The sequence below is a fragment of the Protopterus annectens genome, chromosome 4.part1 (assembly GCF_019279795.1).
Source record: "Protopterus annectens isolate FY-2018-M chromosome 4.part1, PAN1.0, whole genome shotgun sequence".
Classification (NCBI taxonomy): domain Eukaryota; kingdom Metazoa; phylum Chordata; order Ceratodontiformes; family Protopteridae; genus Protopterus; species Protopterus annectens.
The window spans coordinates 602,853,339-602,868,110 of NC_056734.1; the positions used below are offsets into that span (position 1 = coordinate 602,853,339).

Genomic DNA, 14,772 nt, shown 5'->3' on the forward strand with positions numbered 1-14,772 from the left:
TTTTAACTATGTAGAGCCACAAGTACATATTTTAGTTATTTTACATCAGCATTTTATATACTTGCTGGGCACTGGAACAGAATATAATAATTTTTTTTTTGCTCATAATATGTGAGTAATACATTTTCATTCTGTTATGAAAAGAACATTTTTGAAGTTTATTTTTTTCAGGTCTTGGTTATTCACATATCTGCTAGTTATGGGCTAGTAGTCCTTTTATATTCAGATTCTTTCATTTATAATTATTTGTTTGGTATATTTTCTGTTTTCTTAATTGTTGCTTTATAAGTGCCAGTGTTTGACACTTTGATGTTAACCACTTTTTTATGCCTATCTACCTAGTGAAAAAGTAAATACATAGATTAAATGTAAAACCTCGATTTGTTAAGCGAATAGTAGTGTTTGCTGGGAAGTTTTAAGAATAAGCTTGTACAACTCTTCTAAATTTAGTAAATGGCTGTAGAGTTAATATTTTTATTGATTTAATAGTTCTACATAATGATCATTGGAAACAAAACATTTTTGTATTCTGAGTTCTGGAATGTCAGAAATTGCAATGTGATGTAACATACAATTTGCTTACATTTTGCATGTTAGTAGCTTATGCTACAGTTTTATTAACTCTAGCTATACATATTAACTGTGAATATTGACCGAAAGAAGTAAAGTTAGATGTTTGTTACTGATCAGTAGATCTTAAAAGAACTAACAGGCATGAGAAACTTGTAGATGAAATTAGCAGCTATTCTATGCTTTTGAGTTGTCATTTTCATATGCTGACTGTAGTCAAATTCTGATGTCAGTGTGTGAAGCTTAGATCAGAGCAGCAGTAATGGCTAAAAACACACATTCAAATAGGCAAACTAGAATGAATGAGTAATCATCTTATAAATAATATGCATATTCACAAGGACTGCAATATCTGTTGTGTAAGATTAATGAAAGAGCAGTATCAGTAAGTTAAATACGTACACATACTATAATCTTTAATAGAGAGCTGATGATTAAATAGTTCTTTGATGGGATATTTTAGAAATACAAGATATATAGAATAAGGTAGAATACAAGTGGAAAAATAAGGCAGACAATATATATATATATATATTTAAATAATATACTATTTTTAACAAATATGTCTGTAACATATACCTGCAAATGGTGGAAATGTGAATGTATAAGATCTCATATAATTTACATAGAAAATCATATAAAATATTTCAAAGAAATCTGAAAGCTGAAATTTGAAGCTTGGTCCTGTGCACTTTGAAGCTTTTTACATGTTATTAGATTCACTGAGCCTGTCTGAAGTAAGTCATTTTATAAGTCAAAGCTTAGTTATTGCTGAATCAGTACATACATTTGGATAGAAAATAAAGTAGATATTTCAATATGCTTGAATCCAGAACGGGAGAATGGGATATGAATTGAACATATTGTAACTTTTAAATACAATATAGACTGCTAATATTTTTTGACTCCACAAAAATAGCAGGACATTCTCCTCTCCCTCAGTAATGTACATATTTTTATTAAGTGGTTTTAAGCTAATGGATTTTGAAATATTTTGATGTTTGTCTTGTTAAGAGTGTTATACAAATTTGAAATGTAGACACTTGTACTTTAAAAATTAATTCAGCGCCTTTGTTAGATCTATAAAATGTGTGTGCTTTCGATATGATGAGTATATATGCGCATTGATTTCCCTTTTGTATAGTAGTTTAGTATGATAAGATTACCTGTCACATGTAAGTTTATTGATATCTTTCTCTCTTCAGGTCCCACTCTGTTATACATGTTTATTTAGGAATCTAGTTATAATAATGTTGAATGATCAAATACTTTTAAGAATATTTAATGGATAATTTATACTACTATTACATAAATAAGTCTATGATGTACTATTTATTAGATTATTTAATATATGTGATTAACAGAAGAGGATTATTAAACTTTTATGCAGTAATGGGGAGAATAGTTTTAAATGGCAAAGTATATAACTAAATTAATAATCTCTTATCATTTTTTGACCTATATAGATGATATGTTAATTATTTGTAACTAACTGTAGCTGTTGGCTTTTTTTAATCAGTTTTTAGGTGTTAGTAAGTAGAACAATAGTATAGTAGTTTGTCTATTCAGTAGGCAAACCACAAACTTTGGTATCCATGGTAGGGTGCGTTTTATTAGCAATATATACCATTATAGTTGTAGACTGGTCTTTGTTTTAATATTTATGAGTTTTAGTTTAATTTATAAAAAAAATAATTAAAAATGTGGAATGATAAGATAGTGTTGGAGGAGTGCATTAGAGTCTTATATAGAATTACATTAATATGGTGGATACATGTGTCATATTATCTTTTAAAAGAAAACATTTAAATACGTAGTATGGATAGTTTTAATCTATTATCTGTTAATGTAACTAGATTAAATAATGGCAACAAAAAGAAATTAACAAGATATCTGAAAAAAATAGAGGAGAGACATATTCTTTCAAGAGAATCACTTGATAGTTGCAGCTGCACAATATTTAAATAACTTAGTTTCATAGTTTCATAGTTTAGTACTAGGCTATCTGCCCTGGGGCATTTGTAAGCCTAGCCAAAAGACACATTTAACTATAGGTTCATAGATTAGTACTAAGCTAACTGCCCTTGCGAGCCATTTTAAGCTTAGCTAATTATCTCTTGTGAGACTCAAACCCTGTACCTTGTGTTTGTAAGGCAAACACCTTAACCATTAGGCCACCCTCCCAATATAGGTTCATAGATTAGTACTAAGCTAACTGCCCTTGCGAGCCATTTTAAGCCTAGCCAATTATCCCTTGTGAGATTCAAACCCTGCACCTTGTGTTTGCAAGGCAAGCACCTTAACCATTAGGCCACGGTAGTTTGTAGGATGACATTGGTGATCAAGAAGAGGAGGATGAGTGTGAGGGCAGCACCAAGGATCAAATGATGGAAATTGAAAAATGGTAATTGTGAGGTGATGTTCAGGGAAGAGTTAAGACAGGCACTGGGTGGCAGTGAAGAGTTATCACATAGCTGGGTAACTACAGCAGAGCTAGTAAGAGAGATGGCTAGAAAGGTGATTGGTGTGACATCTGGAAAGGGGAAGGAGGACAAGGAGACCTGGTGGTGGAATGAAGAAGTACAGGAGAGTATACAGAGAAAGAGGTTGGCGAAGAAGAAGTGGGATTGTCAGAGAGATGAAGAAAGTAGACAAGAGTATAAGGAGATGAGGTGCATGGCAAAGAGAGAGGTGGCGAAGGCTAAGGATAAGGCGTATGACTAGTTGTATAAAAGGTTGGACACTAAGTAGGGAGAAAAGGACCTGTATCGATTGGCTAGACAGAGGGACCGAGCTAGTAAAGATGTGCAGCAGGTAAGGGTGATAAAGGATAATAAGGGAAACGTACTCACAAGCGAGAAGTGTGTGTTGAGCAGATGGAAAGAGTACTTTAAGGGGCTGATGAATGAAGAGAATGAGAGGGAGAGAAGGTTGGATGATGTAGGGATAGTGAATCATGAAGTGCAGTGGATTAGCAAGGAGGAAGTAAGGATAGCTACCAAGAGGATGAAGAACGGAAAGGCTGTTGGTCCAGATGACGTACCTGTGGAAGCATGGAGGTGTTCATGTGAAATGGCAGTGGAGTTTTTAACTAGATTGTTTAATGAAATCTTGGAAAGTAAGAGGATGCCTGAGGAATGTAGAAAAAGTGTTTTGGTACTGACTTTTAAGAATAAGGGTGATGTGCAGAGCTGTAGTAACTACAGAGGGATTAAATTGATTAGTCACAGCATGAAGTTATGGGAAAGAGTAGTGGAAGCTAGGTTAAGAAGGGAGGTGATGATTAGTGATCAGCAGTATAGTTTTATGCCAGGAAAGAGCACTACAGATGTGATGTTTGCTTTGAGAGTGTTGATGGAGAAGTACAGAGAATGTCAGAAGGAGTTGCATTGTGTCTTTGTGGATTTAGAGAAAGCATATGACAGGGTGCCTAGAGAGAAGTTGTGGTATTGTATGAGGAAGTCGGGAGTGTCAGAGAAGTATGTAAGAGTGATACAGGATATGTACGAGGGTAGTGTGACAGCGGTGAGGTCTGTGGTGGGAGTGACAGATGCGTTTAAGGTGGAGGTGGGATTACATCAAGGTTCAGCTATGAGCCCTTTCTTATTTGTAATGGTGATGGACAGGTTGACAGACGAGATCAGACATGAGTCCCCGTGGACTATGATGTTTGCAGATGACATTGTGATCTGTAGTGAGAGTAGGGAACAGGTGGAGGAGACCCTGGAGAGGTGGAGATATGCTCTAGAGAGAAGAGGAATGAAGGTCAACAGGACTAAGACAGAATATATGTGTGTGAATGAGAGGGAGGATAGAGGAATGGTGAGGATGCAGGAGTAGAGGTGGCGAAGGTGGATGAGTTTAAATACTTGGGATCAACAGTTCAGAGTAATGGTGAGTGTGGAAGAGAGGTGAAGAAGAGAGTACAGGCAGGATGGAGTGGGTGGAGAAGAGTGTCAGGAGTGATTTGTGACAGACGAGTACCAGTAAGAGTGAAAGGGAAAGTCTACAAGAGGGTAGTGAGACCAGCTATGTTATATGGGTTGGAGACAGTGGCATTAACAAAAGGCTGGAGTCAGAGCTCGACGTGGCAGAGTTGAAGATGTTAAGATTTGCACTGGGTGTGACGAGGATGGACAGGATTAGGAATAAGTATATTAGAGGGTCAGCCCAGGTTGGAAGGTTTGGAGACCAAGCCAGAGAGGCAAGATTACGTTGGTTTGGACATGTGCTGAGGAGGGATGCAGAGTATATTGGGGAAAAGATGCTAAGGATGAAGCTGCCAGGTAACAGGAAAAGAGGAAGGCCTAAGATAAGATTTATGGATGTGGTGAGAGAAGACATACAAGTGGTTGGTGTGATAGAGCAAGATGCAGAGGACAGTAAGAAATGGAAACAGTTGATCTGCTGTAGCGACCCCTAATGGGAGCAGCCAAAAGAAGAAGAAAAAGAAGGTTATGAAGTGTTGTCATCTACCTCTTTTAACAAAAGAGCTGCTGTACTTTGGAGAAAATGTATTGCAATGCCTAAGGTCATGGAATTCATTGATGATCCCAAAGGACTGTTTACATTTTTAGTAATTTTAGTAATTAAAAATGTAGTAATTAAAACTCCAGTGAGATAAAACTTGGAAAGCCTGGAGCAAATCTAAGCAATTACCCTTGCTTCACAACTATCAACATCTCAGATATCTAAGAAGCAAACCAATTTTGATAAAAAGTCCTCCTTTAACTCTGATCAACTAAATAGCAAATCCAACCCTCAGAATTTCTGGTCAACCATAAGTAAAAGTATTTCTCCTGGCAGCCCCTCAAACCCCCCTCCCTACCCAAATACATCCAACCTTGAAACAGCTACACTACTTAATACACACGTTATCAATACTGTCCAGGCTCTCTTACCATCAAATGGAAATACTACTCCTCAGCCTACCCTTCCCAACCCACCTGATTGCAACCCTTTTTCCCAACAGCCTGTTCCTACTACTTACATCCAATCTCTTCTGCTAAAGCTCAAACCCTGCTCCCCATCCACTGATAAATTAACTCCTGTCTTCCTCCAACTAGCTCCTGACTCTATAGCTTTCCCTGTGTCTGTTCTGATCAACAGGTCCATTCAGGAATCCAGTGTACCTACCCTGTGGAAATCCATTTTCACTATTCCTCTACACAAAGGTGGCAACTCCACAGACCCATCCGATTACCCTCCTATAGCTATCGTATCCTCCTTCTCTAAAATCCCCGAAAAGCGCATTCATTCACCACTTCTTAAATACCTGCTCCAATACAACTTTCTCACACCCACACAGCATGGTTTCCATCCCAAACACAGCACTACAGCCTTCCTATCCTTTACCCATACCATTGCTGAGGCCCAAGATAAACTTATCTCTTGTCTCTTCTTAGACTTCCCTAAGGCATTTGATATAGTCTCCCATCCACTACTACTATCTAAACTTGCTAGTCTTAAGCTATCATCCTCCACCCTTACCTGGTTCTCAAGTTACTTATCTAGTAGGCAGCAGTCTGTTAAATAGCTCTCTTCCTCTTCTCCATTCTTGCCTGTCTCAACAGGGCTTCCCCAGGGCTCCATCCTGGAACCCCTCCTATTCAATATCTTCACCAATGACATCCACACATCTTGTAAACTGTCCTCCCTCATCCAATATGTCGATGATTCAACCCTCATCTCCATCTCTGATAACATCTCAGAGCTTCATACTCTTACTCAACAAACCTTTTTATCTACTGAACAGTGGTTAACTGATAATCTACTCATCCTCAACCCTAAAAAGACCAAACTCTTACTGTTTTTCCCTTGCTTACTTTCCCACCACAAATCCTCCTTCTCTATCTCTTCCTCTAATAACACAGTTATTAAACCTGATGCTTAGGAGTCATCATTGACAATGAACTCAAATTTAATATGCACCTTCTCCAATTTATAAAAAGACCAACCAGAAATTAAGGTTTACTATATCATAACAAAAAATTCCTAACTCCAAATGCTAGACTTCGCCTTGCTCAAGCTCTCCTTCTCCCCTCCCTCCTCTATGCTGTGCCCCAGTGTTCACCAACATTCAAACCACAACTTTAAACAAACTCACCATAAGATTGCTAGATTCATCACTAACTATCCATATAATACACTCCACTACCTAGCCTTTACAGCCCTAAACTGGCTGGAATTCCCTCACTTACTATTGCTAACACAACATCAAATGTTACACTCTGTTCTCTACAAACCGCCATCTTATCCTGCTCTCTCTTCCTTCATTTCTACCTACACTCCTTCTCGTACTCTCCGCACCTCAAATCAGCAACTACTACATACCTACCAACCAAAAAAAGCAGTAGGCAATCTCTTATATAAATACTCCATAGCCCAGACGTGGAACAAACTTCCTAGAAACATATGGCTCCACTATTCACCCAGCCCACTTCAAGGAAAAACTCAAACTCCATTTACTCAGCTCCAAAATCTGTTATTGTAAAGCCCCAACCTGATCCCCCCCCACTCCACTCTTGATTTACCTCAGCTCAGTAACTTCCCCTCACAACAGTAGCAATCCGTGTACTGGAGGATACCTCTTTCTGAAGTATACATCATGTCTGATGGAGCAAACTCATGTTTATAAATATGTAAATAATCTAAACTCTGTTCAGCACAGGGCTGATTCAACTACAATGTGCGTGCGTACTTTGCTTTGTATTTTTATGATACTGTCTAACTCGATTCCTTATAATTTGTTACTGTAAATGTTATTTTATTTTTGGTTGTAAACTGTCTGTACCTTTAGCTTTTCTCCTCTGGTCTCCGCTGAAAATGGGCCAAAAACCCAGCTGGACTAACCTGGTTAACAAATGTCAGTAAATAAATAAATAAAAAATAAGTAAATAATTAAATATAATGGGAATCTCTATACACTACCTAGGTTTTACAGGATCCCTGGAATAGATACAAGAATGGCTAAAGATAAACTTAGTACAAAGTCATTGGAAGTGTAGTTTAATTTTAGCAGGGTATTTTAACTGCATATCTGGTATAGAAGATACAAGTGAACAGAAGAAAGGAAAATACTAGTATCAGCTAAAGCACTAAATAGATGGATTAGTAATCATAATTTGATTGATTTACTAGTAAAAGCACTAACTCGTTATTCTTATGCTTATGACACGCAAACTAGAATTGTTAGGATTTATGCCTCTCTAGATTTACTTAATAAAGTGAATTATTTTAAAACAATTCTTTGCCCTTTATCTGATGATAATGATCATAATGCACTAAGTATTAACATAGTAATGGATATAAAGACATTTCATATTATTAATAGAATCCTAGTATATATGATGAAATTGAAAGAGTTTAAGTCACTTTAAGGAACAAATTGATGTTTTTTTATCTTTGAATTATAGTGGTCAGGTTAGTAAAGTCATACTATGGAACTCCTTAAAATTCATATTAAAGATAAAATGGGAGGATGGGCTAATAATAAAATGCAAAAATGGGATAAAGAGTTGTTAGAAATACAAGATGAAATATATATAATGAAGTTTGAACAACAAAAAAATGAGATAATACTGAATTCAGTAAAAATTAATGACAAAATACAAGTTTTTAATGCATAAAGTGGATGTAGCTTAAGGAAACGATAAAATTGCACAGTTATGTGATGGTTTCAAAAAGTCTACATAGATAACTAATAGAAGTAAGATGTCAAGCAAAAAGGGGAAAATAATATCAGAAATCCTCAAACTAATAATCTTTCTTCAGATATAGTAGTAATGCTTATTGTTTTTTTAAAAAAATCCTTGAGAATCTTAAAAATGATAAGCCTAATGATTGCAAAATTGAGAATTTAATTTAAAGAAGAATGTTACTAATAAACTAAATAACCAACAAATATCTCTGTTTAATAAGCCTATTACCCTGACATAGCTTAAAGAAGCTTTAAAAAAGGGGAAAAATAGTAAAGCTCCAGGGTTAGATGGTTTAAATATGGAATATTATAGTATGCTTCTGTTAAATGTTTTAGAATTACTGAGTGACATTTTTAGGATAATTCAGAGTGACAGAATAATTCCACCCTTATGGAAATGTTCTGTAATATTAGCTATATTAAACAAGGCAAGGATAATAAGTTAGTTTCCTCATATAGACCTATTTCATTATTAAATGTAGGCTATAAAGTATTTACTTCCATTTTCACTACAAGATTAATAGATATAGTAGATTAATTCTTAAAGATCAAACAGGATTTATAGTCAGTAGAGTAATATACCATAATATAAAAATGGTAGTATTTATTTTACATTTAGCAAAAGGCATGAACAATAAATTGACCCTAATTAGTTTATATATTGAGAGAACCTATGATTCTGTAGATTGGAACTACTTGTTTAAAGCTTTAGAAGTGTTTGTGTTTCCAGAGCAGTTTATTGGAATATTAAAAAACCTGTATATAGACTCCAAAGCAGATGTTAAAATTGGATCTTAACATTTCTCAAGGATTCACTTTAAACAAAGGCACAAAGCAAGTGTATCCCTTGCACTATTTAAGTTATTTATTGAACCCTTAGCTAGTAGTATAGGAATCAGTGGAAAAATTGATGGTTTCTCAATAAACAGAGATTGTCAAGCTAAAGTGCATCATTTTGCAGATATTTTACAAACTCTAGGAGATTTAAGTTATGCAGTCGAAGAAATAGATGAGGAAATTGAAAAGTTTCAGGAAGTACCATTGCTTAAATTAAATAAAACAAACTAGTGATAAATCAATTACTAGATAGTAATTTTAAAGATAAATATAATTAAGAATGAAAAGAACAAAAATATTTAGGAATAAAAATCAAGATGCGAGTAAGATTATTAATAATAATTTTGAAAAACTATTTGATGAAGTATTCTTCTTAATAATGGAATGAATGTTTTTATACTTTTGAAGATAGATTAGTACTTATTAAAATGATCATATTACCCAAGATTATATATATATATATATATATATATATATATATATATATATATATATATATATATATATATTGCAATCAATAGCTTTATTACCTGAAAAAAACTCTTAAAGAAAATGGATGTTAATTTTATTCTTATGGTGTCCTAGAAAGCTGAGAATTGCGTATAGAAATTGTGTAAAACTATGGAAATATGGTGGTACTAGCTTCTAAGATGTAAAATCTTATTCTATTGCTGCAAGTTTTAACTCTATAATACTCTGGATAAACTGAACTTCCACTGGTCAATGGAAAACCATCCAGGAGTAGATTATGCTGAATTCTTATATATTTATTCAATATGATAAATTAGAAGTATGTAATAATGCTTTCATCTGGTTAACAAAATTTACTTTGGAAGGAAATTCATTTCAAACTTTAGACTCTGCATGTATGAAATCAATTCTTAAAACAATTAAGAATTTTTTTAAAAACTCCATCAATATCAACATGGAAATGTTTGTCCTTTCCTATTGCATACACCTCTAGATTTAAGGAAACTCAGAACAATGTTAAAATGAATGTACTAAAAGGTAATGGATTAGTATTATGGTCTGCTTGCTTTGAAAATGGAAAAGCTAAATCCCCAGAATATTTAATGAAAGAATATAATATAAGTTGGACAAATCTGCTAACCAGTTAATATTATCCATCAGTAGGAAATTAAATTAATTTGTGCATAATATTGGTGAAGAGGAACAGAACACTATTCCCCCATTATATGAATATATGAAGGCTATTATCAAAGTTAGACTGACCTCCAAAGGAAGCTTGTCCAACTTATATAAGTTAATTATAAATAATAATATCTTGATGCAAAATTCTGGAATATTTTAGATAGTAGTGGACTGAGTGACAAAATAAGAATAAAAGTTTATTACTTAAATCAGTTAGTCAGACTTCATCAAGTTTATACTGGAAGGTTTTTATCTGGAAATATATACATAAAATGTTTGTTATGCCATATAAAATTGCTAAGTTTAGTAAAATGACTTCTTCAGTTTTTCTAGATGTAGAAAGATGTAAAAGCTGATTGAATACACGTTTATGGATTGTGAAAAAATAAATGTATATTGGGAAGAGCTGAGTATGATTTTAAGGAGTTATGATTTAATAATTGTTCTTTAATTATATCTTTAATACAAATGAATGTTCCATCTGCAAAAGCCAAAGAGAAAAAAATGTTTTGGGCTCTCTTGGCAGTTCTTAGAATTTATTACAAAAAACTGGAAATTGAACTTGGTTCATGTATTCAAAGAATTTTTAAATTTAACAGCACTACTCTGTAAAACTGAAAAAGAAGTGATGAGAATAAGATTGGTAAATCATACTAAGAATTTTAGTGGTTGGGTTAACTTTGAAATGCTGCTATTGAAATACCAAGACTCTTAATGTGTTAATTGTATACGTTTACTTTGATTATTCAATGTGTTCCTGTCATTGTATAACAATATGTGATGTTAAATTTCTTCCTTTCTTTGTATATATTGTATATAAGTTAAATTAATAAAAAATTCTTAAAAAAAAGAAATTGCAATGCGGCAGTCCATAGTATTTATTTATATTATTTCATGAGAGCAAACACAAGGAGAGATTATTTGGTAACATTGAGTCTCTTCCTGTGGGTTGTTTGGCATGCTAATTTGGCTAGACATTGATAGGTGGTGGGCTGCAGAAGGCTGATGGTGCACTGGTAACATAGCACCAAAACAACCTTTGTACCTGCCAGGAGGACTGCTCCTTTTTGGTAGGCTCTTCCCCAAATCAGTTACCATGTTGCTACCAATAAAAAACAAATATGCTGAGACTCATTATTGGAAAGGACTGATTGGCAGATGTAAGGCAAAAAAGAAAACAGAAAAAATGTCGTTAAATAAATGGAACATAAAATGAGAATGTTCAGTCAACACTGTAATTTGTGATCTGATGGTTAATTTCCATGACTTGAATTTCTTGGCATACCATGCTTTTTTTTCTTAATATGATTTGCCACTGCTTGTTCCTGATCCTTACTCAAAGTGTCATTGTGAGGAATGTAACACCTTGAGTCAAAAGTCATAGCATAGAACGATAAAGTCCTGACTATGGCCCAGCCAACCTGGGTTAATTTAGTGGCTTGGGCGACTGACTGAGTGGCAAGGAAGGGATGGACATCCCCATCCAGGTGTGAGGGTGTTCAATAATGCACTCCCTAAGGAGAGGTGTGGTCTAAAAAGGAGACTTGCCATTGGATGTAATCTGTGAGTTTCTGGGCAGAGAATCAGAGTAGGTAGATCATAAAAAAAAACCCAGATGGAAGCACAGACAAGACAAGCCCCCACGACACCCTTAGAATTCACCACCAGCCCCAGCAAAAGCAGAGTAAGTTAGGGGGGGTAGGAGAGTAGCTGCTAACCTTGTTGTGGACATTGGGTATTGGGGGATGGGCCAGTAAACATGAAGTCCAAGGGGACTAAAAAAAAAAGTGTTGTGCAAGATTGGGTTACTTTTCCCATTAAATAGTTTTACTTACTAGTGTGGGTTACTTTGTCCTTTATGTAGTCTTTCTTACCAGTGTGAAAACTTTTATCTGTCAGATCCTGTTGCATACTCCTCCCTCTAGTTTGTTCGTCTGTTTAAGTGACGTCCTAATAATAATACTTTTTCCTTTTAGAATGAATCCAGAAACATTGAAATGCTGGCTGCAGCCTGTGCAGTTGGGGTTGGCTGCTGTTTTGCTGCACCAATTGGTGGTAAGTTTTCTACAACCAGTAGTAACTGTGGAAAAGACATGTTTGCATGTGTAGTATTTGTGATATAAGAATAATGTCTGTCTTGAAAGCAGGCTTGAGCGAACAGAAATAGACATACATGAGGTGTAAGGATCCAACGATGACTGAAGTGGATTTCTGAAGCACCATTGTTGTGAATAAGAAAAATTGATATTATTTCTTGCTGTGCAACACAAAGCCCTGCCGCTCACTATAGAAAAGAGATGCTAGTGTACTGTAAAATAAGAGAAATACATGAAAAATACAGCATCTCACATGAAACAGCCCTTGTTCTGATAAAAATAAATTCCATTTTCAAGGACATTCAGATAAAGTTCCATTTTTATGGACAAAAGCGGTTAATCTATTAAATCATTTTCATAACAGCAGTTTATGTTTTTCCTTTTATTAAAAATAAAGTGTATCCAGAGAACTGAATGGCAAGTAACTGAAGATCCAATGTCCAGAGTAACCCTCCTTTAGGTTGTATGTGGCCTGCAAGTACTCTGAGTTGGGTTGGAAAGCAAGCATACTTGCTATAGCCTTTGGAAAAGCTTGTTATCTAACTGTAGACAAACAAATGATCTGATAGGCCACAATATTAGGATACAAGCTAGTGCCAGGTCATATCTGTAATAGTGAGATTAACAAGGAATTGACTCTCATAAAAATGGCAATGAAGCTATAAATGAATGGCAAAGAATGAATATAGAATAACATTTGAAAGTAAAAGGTTTAACTGTCGAAAAAAAGGCAGTTATTCAGTTGAATTGTGAAGTGACAACATGCACAATATGATTTTCCTAGCAATTCCTGATCCCATTTTCTCCTGGAAGAAAAACACTTCTTATGAGGTCAGTTAGTAAGGTTTTATACTGCTTATATATTTAGGAGTGTGTAGTTTTCTTGCTACCATTCAGTTGAAATACATGAACTCTGACCGAACCCCTCATTACTACTTGTGTATGCATGACAGGTATTATACAATTAAAGAGGAGACTACCAAACAAACAAATATTTGTCAGTGCTGGATGTTTGGTTGCTGGCTGAGTAATGGTGCCGTAAACACTATGTAGAGATACCACTGTCTTGTGAACCACAGACTGACTCTTTGGTTGCACAACATTTTTTTTTCAAAATTTTTTGCATGATGTTGGTATGATCCTTCATTATAAAGTGTGGTGCTAATCATTTTTCAATTCTTGTTTGAAGTTGTTGTTGTTTGTCTTTTGGCTTTTCCCGGTAAGGGGTCGCCACAGCGGAACTCCGGTCCGCTAAAGATTGGCAGTAGATTTTTTTTTTTTTACAAAACTCCGAGGTGCCAGCTCGATGCTCAACCTTTCAACAAAGGCACGCCCATTTACGCACACATGTCTTTCTAATGCTACCCAACTGTGGGGAGGACATGCAGACTCCACACAGAAGACACTCCCAAGCCCAGCCAAGAATCGAATGGGAGAACATCTTGCTGTGAGGTAGCAACGCTTCTGCCGTACCACCGCGGCATCCAATTCTTGTTTGAAGTTACTTTGCATATATCTTTTCAAGTGGTGATGGGGGTGCTTTTTTAGGGTAGGACTTCCTAATTCTGGAGTTTCCTGATTCAGAGGTAGGAGTGAAGATGCCAGTCTTTAACGCTAGATACACAGACTTACACCTTTCATCACATCCATAGGAACAGTCTTCACAGACTTTTACAAATGCTGGGAATAGGATATAGTTATTTTACATGGTTGCTGAATGCTTCTATTTTTGAGGTGCTCATCACTTATAGGGCTTGATGACTGAAACCTGCAGTGATCTCTGTTGATGATGTGATACAGCTATGCTGACTGATAACCAGCAGAGGTAACTAGATGGTTTCAGCCAGTCTGCCCTCAGCAACACATCAAGATTCTAAATATGTGTATTTGCAAAGGTTGGTCACCCTGATACCAAAGGTAATGGTCCTTGTCATAACAGTGTTGGTTAACTGCTGTCTAATTCTTTCCTGTCTGTCCAATATTGATTAATGTTATTGCTTGCAATGGTCTTAAGTAGGGGTTGGGCCTGACTTTAAGCCATGGTAGTTTTTACATTTAATCAGAGCAGAGTTGAAAGAAGACTATCCTATTGTAAAAGGGTGGAATCCAGGAAAATTTCAATAATATGTTAAGTCTATATAGCCTTGGAAAATATGAAACTGAGTACTTTCCATAAGCATAACTGAAAGTTCTCAGCCCTTTTCAGTTGTGGGTGACTGTATAAAATCCACAGGGACTGCATGCCTGTATTATGTTGTGGCAAAATCATATCAATGTCGATAATAATGTAGAAAAATGACAGTATATATTCTCCTGTAACGTCAGACCTATGACATAATTAGGTAACAAAAAAACTGAGCATTGTTATTAAAGAAAATATGAGCAAATGTAGTAGAGCAGCCACCAAAGTTTGCAAAC

The 14,772-nt window shown here is 35.3% G+C and overlaps 1 protein-coding gene across 1 annotated transcript in view; it reads left to right on the forward strand.

The window, feature by feature from the left end:
- CLCN2 (chloride voltage-gated channel 2) overlaps positions 1–14,772 on the forward strand; it is a 2,181,634-nt gene that overhangs the window by 565,686 nt on the left and 1,601,176 nt on the right. Inside the window, 1 exon segment of the mRNA XM_044070805.1 lies at positions 12,235–12,313. Within this exon segment, the coding sequence (XP_043926740.1) occupies positions 12,235–12,313 (79 nt within the window).